The following is a 9,514-nucleotide window of genomic DNA, read 5'->3' as shown; positions in this document are numbered from 1 at the left end:
TGACTCTCCTCAGTCTACAGTAGTAATGTCCACCATGTTGTAGAGACCTGACTCTCCTCCTCAGTCTACAGCAGTAATGTCCACCATGTTGTAGAGACCTGACTCTCCTCAGTCTACAGCAGTAATGTCCACCATGTTGTAGAGACCTGACTCTCCTCAGTCTACAGCAGTAATGTCCACCATGTTGTAGAGACCTGACTCTCCTCCTCAGTCTACAGCAGTAACATCCACCATGTTGTAGAGACCTGACTCTCCTCCTCAGTCTACAGCAGTAATGTCCACCATGTTGAAGAGACCTGACTCTCCTCAGTCTACAGCAGTAACATCCACCATGTTGTAGAGACCTGACTCTCCTCCTCAGTCTACAGCAGTAACATTCACCATATTGTAGAGACCTGACTTTCCTCAGTCTACAGCAGTAATGTCCACCATGTTGTAGAGACCTGACTCTCCTCCTCAGTCTACAGCAGTAACATCCACCATGTTGTAGAGACCTGACTCTCCTCCTCAGTCTACAGCAGTAATGTCCACCATGTTATAGAGACCTGACTCTCCTCCTCAGTCCACAGCAGTAACATCCACCATGTTGTAGAGATGTGACTCTCCATCTCTCTCATTATCTCATTAATATAATGTATTTTTAACATGTTTCTGTAAATAACAATTTAACATCAAAGTCAAGCAAACATTTGTAATTGCTGTATACCCCCTCTCCCTCTCCCTCTCCCTCTCCCTCTCCCTCTCCCTCTCCCTCTCCCTCTCCCTCTCCCTCTCCCTCTCCCTCTCCCTCTCCTCAGCAATGTACTGCAGTACTCCAGACTCCCCAGCAGGGTTTTGTAGTGAGCCAGACAGGAGGGCATCTCAACAGTGTGGTGCGTTGGGGCTGTGACCGGGGCTACCGGCTTATTGGAAAGGCCACAGCTGTCTGTAAGAAGACGGCCTTTGGGTATTATACCTGGGACTCAACGGTACCTGCATGTCAAGGTAAGAGCTCCGAGCACTGTGTCTACTGGGTGGGTGGCTGGGTGGTTGGCTGGCTGGCTGGGTGGCTGGCTGGCTTCCTGGCTGGCTGGGTGGGTGGCTGGCTTGCTGGGTGGCTGGCTTCCTGGCTGGCTGGCTGGCTGGCTGGGTGGCTGGCTGGCTTGCTGGGTGGCTGGCTTCCTGGCTGGCTGGCTGGCTGGGTGGCTGGCTGGCTGGCTTGCTGGGTGGCTGGCTTCCTGGCTGGCTGGCTGGCTGACATTTGTTCCAAAAGGCACCATGTTCTCTATAGTGTGCACTACTTTTGACCAGAGCCCTGTGGGTAGAGCCCTGTGGATGGAGCCTTGTGGGTAGAGCGCTGTGGGTAGAGTCCTGTGGAGAGTAGCTAGTCTGACGGTCTCTCTTCGGCCCCTATCACAGAGAGTAGCTAGTCTGAAGGTCTCTCTTCAGCCCCATGTCAGTAGCTGAACTTGTGATTGAGGAGAATGTTCTGTTGAGCAGAAACAGAGCAGAAATCAATCATCTTTGTTCTGTCAATTCCACCACCTGATGACTCTGGCTAGCTAACTTCCTTCCTGATTACCAAGCTGTCTGTGTCAGTGTACGCAAAATGGCACCCTTATTCCCTAGGTAGTGCACTACTTCCTATGGGCCCCGGTCAAAAGTAGTGCACTAAACAGGGAATAGGGTGCCATTTGACACACGGAACCCCTTTTCCTGTGTCGTGTTCCGTAAACAGCGTTGTTGTGTTCCGTTCACCTAATTGGGTTCTTTGTTACCCTGGGAACCACCCATTGTAGAAGGTGTCATGTCATTCTGTTCTGCTCTGTTCTGAAACAATGTATCGTTAACACCACTGTCTGTTCAACGAGCACAGACAGGTCCATTATGCCGGCTGTGACGATATAGTAATAACTGCAAAGATCGTGGAGAGCAACCTGACAAATAATTGACAATACAATACTAATCTAGTCACCCACAACCAAAAGGAGCTCCTAAGGTGGTAACTAGAGAGGAACAGATCGTTAATGGTTGTCTTTCTCTTCAAGTTCTACGGTGCAGGTGTCTTTAAGCAGTGTGTTGTCTTTTCTCTTATAGCTCCTACAGTTGCAGGTGTCTTTAAGTAGTGTGCTGTCTTTAAGTAGTGTGTTGTCTTTCTCTTATAACAGCTCTAAGGTGCAGGTGTCTTTAAGTAGTGTGTTGTCTTTCTCTTATAGCTCTGGTGCAGGTGTCTTTTAAGTAGTGTGTTGTATTTAAGTAGTGTGTTGTATTTAAGTAGTGTGTTGTATAGTAGTGTGTTGTAAGTAGTGTGTTGTATAGTAGTGTGTGTTGTATTTAAGTAGTGTGTTGTATAGTAGTGTGTTGTAAGTAGTGTGTTGTATTTAAGTAGTGTGTTGTATTTAAGTAGTGTGTATTTAAGTAGTGTGTTGTATTTAAGTAGTATGTTGTATTTAAGTAGTGTGTTGTATTTAAGTAGTGTGTGTATTTAAGTAGTGTGTTGTATTTAAGTAGTGTGTTGTATTTAAGTAGTGTATTTGTATTTAAGTAGTGTGTTGTATTTAAAGTAGTAAGTTGTATTTAAGTAGTGTGTTGTATTTAAGTAGTGCTGTTGTATTTAAGTAGTGTGTTGTATTTAAGTAGTGTGTTGTATTTAAGTAGTGTGTTGTATTTAAGTAGTATGTAATCATTGTTGATGCTTGTGGTGATCAAACAATTTACAAGTTGTCATCAATGAAAGTTCTCTCTATTCTATTCTACTATATTACTCTACACTACTATAGTATACTCTACTCTTCTCTATTCTACTCTACTATATTCTACTCTACTCTACTATATTCTGCTCTACTCTATTCTACTATATTATATTCTATTCTATTCTACTCTACTCTACTCTACTCTACTCTACTCTACTATATTCTATTCTACTCTACTCTGTTCTACTCTACTCTATTCTACTCTACTATATTATACTCTACTCTATTATAATCTACTCTATTATACTCTACTCTATTATACTTTACTCTACTCTATTCTACTGTGCTATACTATATTCTACTATACTTTACTCTACTCTATTCTACTATATCCACTCTTCTATATTCTCTACTATATTCTATTCTACTCTACTCTACTCTATTCTAAATGTACTCTACTCTAATGTACTCTGTTCTACTATATTCTAAATCTACTCTACTCTACTCTACTCTATTCTATTATACTCTACCTCTCTATTCCATTCTACTCTATTCTACTCTACTCTATTCTACTATATTCTATTCTACTATATTCTATTCTACTATATTCTACTCTACTCTATTCTATTTCTCTATTCTAAATCTACTATTTTCTACTCTACTCTAATGTACTTTATTCTACTCAATTCTACTCTCCTCTCTCTATTCTACTCTATTCTACTCTTCTCTATTTACTACTTATTTATGCTCTGCTCTATTACATGTTCTACTCCATTATATTCTACTCTATTCTGCTCTATTCTACTCTGTTCTACTCTATTCTAACCTACTCTATTCTACTCTATTCTACTCTACTATACTCTATTCTATTCTACTCTACTCTATTCTACTCTATTCCACTATATTTCTGCTCTACTCTATTGTATTCTGTCTATTCTACTATGTTTCTACTATATTCTACTCTATTCTACTCTATTATATTATACTCTGCTCTGTTCTATTCTACTCTATTCTACTGCTCTCTATTCTGCTATGTTCTGCTCTATTGTATTCTACTGTATTCTATTCTACTCTATATTTGAAACTCTACTATTTAAACAACTCTGTGGGAGGACATAATGAAATGTAAGAGGGGAACAAGAGAATACCTTTATACCTTCCCATCTATAGGTGCATGTAATGGTAATGGAGCATGTTGTTTCTAATACCTCAGGTGTCCTAAAACAGAATCAAAAAGCTACATGGAGCATGTTGTTTCTAATACCCCCAGAGTGTCCTAAAACAGAATCAAAAAGCTACATGGAGCATGTTGTTTCTATCTAAAATGGTAAATATCATGGACAAGACTATTAGGGTTAAACAACACTGTGTAATCAGGTGGGAGGAACAAAATGTCTTGTACTTTATTTCAGAACTATAGGTGAATATAATGTTAGTGTGACCTACATAATAACCATGTATTAATCTATTGGTGGATATAATGGTAGTGTGACCTAAATCATAACCATGAATTAGGTTATAGGTGGATATAATGGTAGTATAACCTACATAATAACCATGTATTAATCTATAGGTGGATATAATGGTGGTATAACCTACATAATATATGTATTAATCTATGAGGTGGATATAATGGTAGTGTAACCCTACATAATAACCATGTATTAATCTATAGGTGGATATAATGGTAAATGTAATAATAACCATGTATTAATCTATAGGTGGATATAATGGTAGTGGGACCTACATAATAACCATGTATTAATCTATAGGTGGATATAATGGTAGTGTAACCTAAATCATAACCATGTATTCATCTATAGGTGGATATAATGGTAGTGTAAACCTACATAATAACCATGTATTAATCTATAGGCAGATATAATGGTAGTGTAACCATGTATTAATCTATAGGTGGATATAATGGTAGTGTAACCATGTATTAATCTATAGGTGGATATAATGGTAGTGGGACCTAAATGATGAATTCTCTCTGCTATGAAACAGTTGTAGTGTCAATCATCAATGAAACCATATGAACAACTACATGATGTCACTACATACATGATGTCACTACATACATGATATCACTTCACATACATGATGTCACTACATACATGATATCACTACATACATGATGTCACTACATACATGATATCACTCACATACATGATGTCATTACATACATGATATCACTACATACATGATGTCACTACATACATGATATCACTACCTACATGGATGTCACTACATACATGATATCACTACATACATGATGTCACTACATACATGATATCACTACCTACATGATGTCACTACATACATGATGTCACTACATACATGATGTCACTACACATGATATCATACCTACATGATGTCACTACATACATGATGTCACACATACATGATATCACTACATACATGATATCACTACATACACGATGTCTACAATTACATGATATCACTACATACACAGATATCACTACATACGATATCACTACATACATGATATCACTACATACATGATATCACTACATACATGATGTCACTACCTACATGATATCACTACATACATGATATCACTACATACATGATATCACTACCTATATGATAATCACTACATACATGATATCACTACATACATGATAATCACTACATACATGATATCTACATACATGATGTCACTACCTACATGATATCACTACATACATGATATCACTACATACATGATATCACTACATGATATCACTACATACATCGATATCACCACCTACATGATATCACTACATACATGATATCACTACATACATGATGTCACTACATACATGATATCACTACATACATGATATCACTACATACATGATATCACTACATACATGATATCACTACCTACATGATATCACTACATACATGATATCACTACATACATAAAGTCACTACATACATGATATCACTACATACATAAAGTCACTACATTACATGATATCACTACATACATGACTTGATACAGGAGGGGATTATTCATGAACGTTATGGTCTCTGTGATCTGTCGAACAAAGTTCGAAAAGAACTCGACGAAATACAAAAATATATATATTTTCTCTAAACGTTATCTCTAACGGCATGGTGTTTTAGAAAGATAGAGCTGCAGGAAATTACACCCTGTAAGTTAATTAGCTCTTCATGAACCTTCTATCCAATTCATTTCTACGTAATTCTCGACACAATTATTACCTAGTAGTTGTCTAGCAACTAGTCATTATCTGGTAACTAACTATTAACTACCTAGTAGCTAGTACTTGCCTATGAACGAGTATTACCTAGTCACTATTAACTACCTAGTCAATATTAACTACCTAATAACTAGTAATTACATTTAACTAGCAATTACCTAGTAACTATGAACTACCTAATAGCTAGTAATTACCTATTAACTATTATCTACAGATTAACTAGTAATTACTATTAACTACCTAGTAACCAGTAATTAGCTAGTAAGTTTTAACTAACTAGTAACTAATTACCTAGTAACTATTAATTACATAGTGACTACCAAGCAGCTGGCAATTGCCTAGCATCTATTAAGTAGCTAGTTCAGGAATGAAGAAGGCTTTGTAGAAGGAAGTGCAACCAGTCACAAATGTAAATTACTTGGATGACAACTAATACCTTTATTTAAAGGTGAGGTGATCATAGTAGAATATTCCTTTATTTAAAGGTGAGGTGATAGTTGTAGGATATACCTTTATTTAAAGGTGAGGTGATAGAGTAGTAGAATATACCTTTATTTAAAGGTGAGGTGATAGAGTAGTAGAATATACCTTTATTTAAAGGTGAGGTGATAGAGTAGTAGAATATACCTTTATTTAAAGGTGAGGTGATAGTAGTAGAATATACCTTTATTTAAAAGGTGAGGTGATAATGGCCTTTATTTAAAGTGAGGCAATAGAAGAGTAGAATATACCTTTATTTAAAGGTGAGGCAATAGAGTAGTAGAATATACCTTTATTTAAAGTGAGGCAATAGAAGAGTAGAATACACCTTTATTTAAAGGTGAGGTGATAGTAGTAGAATATACCTTTATTTAAAGGTGAGGTGATAATAGTAATGAATATACCTTTATTTAAAGGTGAGGTGATAGAAAGTAGAATATACCTTTATTTAAAGGTGAGGTGATAGAAGAGTAGAATATACCTTTATTTAAAGTGAGGCAATAGAAGAGTAGAATACACCTTTATTTAAAGGTGAGGTGATAGTAGTAGAATATACCTTTATTTAAAGGTGAGGTGATAGAAGAGTAGAATATACCTTTATTTAAAGGTGAGGTGATAGAAGAGTAGAATATACCTTTATTTAAAGTGAGGCAATAGAAGAGTAGAATACACCTTTATTTAAAGGTGAGGTGATAGTAGTAGAATATACCTTTATTTAAAGGTGAGGCAATAGAGTAGTAGAATATACCTTTATTTAAAGTGAGGCAATAGAAGAGTAGAATATACCTTTATTTAAAGATGAGGTGATAGTAGTAGAATATACCTTTATTTAAAGGTGAGGTGATAGTAGTAGAATATACCTTTATTTAAAGTGAGGCAATAGAAGAGTAGAATATACCTTTATTTAAAGGTGAGGTGATATAGTAGAATATACCTTTATTTAAAGGTGAGGTGATAGTAGTAGATTATACCTTTATTTAAAGGTGAGGTGATAGAGTAGTAGAATATACCTTTATTTAAAGGTGAGGCAATAGAGTAGTAGAATATACCTTTATTTAAAGTGAGGCAATAGAAAAGTAGAATATACCTTTATTTAAAGTGAGGCAATAGAGTAGTAGAATATACCTTTATTTAAAGTGAGGCAATAGAAGAGTAGAATATACCTTTATTTAAAGGTGAGGAGATAGTAGTAGAATATACCTTTATTTAAAGTGAGGCAATAGAAGAGTAGAATATACCTTTATTTAAAGGTGAGGTGATAGTAGTAGATTATACCTTTATTTAAAGGTGAGGTGATAGAGTAGTAGAATATACCTTTATTTAAAGGTGAGGCAATAGAGTAGTAGAATATACCTTTATTTAAAGTGAGGCAATAGAGTAGTAGAATATACCTTTATTTAAAGTGAGGCAATAGAAGAGTAGAATATACCTTTATTTAAAGGTGAGGTGATAGTAGTAGAATATACCTTTATTTAAAGTGAGGCAATAGAAGAGTAGAATATACCTTATTTAAAGGTGAGGTGATAGTAGTAGAATATACCTTTATTTAAAGGTGAGGTGATAGTAGTAGAATATACCTTTATTTAAAGGTGAGGTGATAGTAGTAGAATATACCTTTATTTAAAGGTGAGGCAATAGAGTAGTAGAATATACCTTTATTTAAAGTGAGGCAATAGAAGAGTAGAATATACCTTTATTTAAAGGTGAGGTGATAGTAGTAGAATATACCTTTATTTAAAGGTGAGGCAATAGAGTAGTAGAATATACCTTTATTTAAAGGTGAGGTGATAGTAGTAGAATATACCTTTATTTAAAGGTGAGGTGATAGTAGTAGAATATACCTTTATTTAAAGGTGAGGCAATAGAGTAGTAGAATATACCTTTATTTAAAGTGAGGCAATAGAGTAGTAGAATATACCTTTATTTAAAGTGAGGCCGTCACGGTCATCATATGAAGGAGACCAAGGCGCAGCGTGGTATGCCTACATTCTCTTTATTAAAATAATGAACACTGAACAAACTAACAAATGAAACATGAAGCTGTACAATATAGTGCTGACAGGCAACTACACATAGACAAGATCCCACACCAGAAAGTGGGGAAAAAGGCCTGCCTATGTATGATCCCCAATCAGAGACAACGATAAACAGCTGTCTCTGATTGGGAACCATATCAGGCCAAAACAGACATACAAAAACCCTAGACATACAAAAACCCCTAGACAGTGCAAAACACCTAGACATACAAAAACCCTAGACATACAAAAACCCTCGACATACAAAACCCCTAGACATACAAAAACCCCTTAGAGTACCCGACCTAGTCACTCCCTGACCTAACCAAAATATATAGAAAACAGAGATATCTAAGGTCAGGGTGTGACAGAGACGATAGTAGTAGGATATACCTTTATCAGTTGTTTTATTTTCTCTTGATCGGCTCCCAGTTGAAAATCAGGGTGATTAAGGTACTTGTACTACCGTCCAAAGCCTTCTATCATGGCCTGACTCCCAGACTTTGGCTCCCAGACTTTGGCTCCCAGACTTTGGCTCCCAGACTTTGGCTCCCAGACTTTGGCTCCCAGACTTTGGCTCCCAGACTGGGTCCCAGACTTTGGCTCCCAGACTTTGGCTCCCAGACTGGGTCCCAGACTTTGGCTCCCAGACTTTGGCTCCCAGACTTTGGCTCCCAGACTTTGGCTCCCAGACTTTGGCTCCCAGACTTTGGCTCCCAGACTTTGGCTCCCAGACTGGGTCCCAGACTTTGGCTCCCAGACGCCGTTCTAATCGGTCCTGATAATCTCTGTCAAACTCAGATTTCTCTCTGTTGCTTTGCCAAACACAGGTCTCCTCTTCACTGGCCTCAGTGTGTCAGAGAAAACAGAAGAAGGAAGAGATGTGTCTTATATATTCTCTGTTCTCTTCCTTTCTCTGCTCTTCTTACTCTTGTTATTCTTCCTTTCTCTGTTCTGACCTCGCTCTCTCCTCCCCTTTCTCTCCCCTCTTCTGTCTCTCTCCTCTCCTCCCCTCTTCTGTCCTCTCCTCTCCTCTCCTCTCTCTCCCTCTCCTCTCTCCTCTCCTCTCCTCTCCTCTCCTCTCCTCTACTCTCCTCTCTCTCCTCTCCTCTCC

The 9,514-nt window shown here is 37.4% G+C and overlaps 1 protein-coding gene across 1 annotated transcript in view; it reads left to right on the top strand.

Annotated features, from left to right (window-relative positions):
* The window catches only part of LOC124022822 (CUB and sushi domain-containing protein 3-like), a 74,358-nt gene extending 65,186 nt beyond the window's left edge, over positions 1-9,172 (top strand). Inside the window, exons 13-14 of the mRNA XM_046337502.1 lie at positions 798-984; positions 8,943-9,172. Of these exons, the coding sequence (XP_046193458.1) occupies positions 798-984; positions 8,943-9,172 (417 nt within the window). The remainder of the gene's footprint in view (positions 1-797; positions 985-8,942) is intronic.
* The last annotated feature ends 342 nt before the right edge of the window (positions 9,173-9,514 follow it).

This window comes from Oncorhynchus gorbuscha, unplaced genomic scaffold, assembly GCF_021184085.1.
Source record: "Oncorhynchus gorbuscha isolate QuinsamMale2020 ecotype Even-year unplaced genomic scaffold, OgorEven_v1.0 Un_scaffold_1443, whole genome shotgun sequence".
In the NCBI taxonomy this organism is placed as follows: domain Eukaryota; kingdom Metazoa; phylum Chordata; class Actinopteri; order Salmoniformes; family Salmonidae; genus Oncorhynchus; species Oncorhynchus gorbuscha.
The sequence above is the reverse complement of the archived record's forward strand: the minus strand, read 5'-3'. Positions and strand labels throughout refer to the sequence as shown.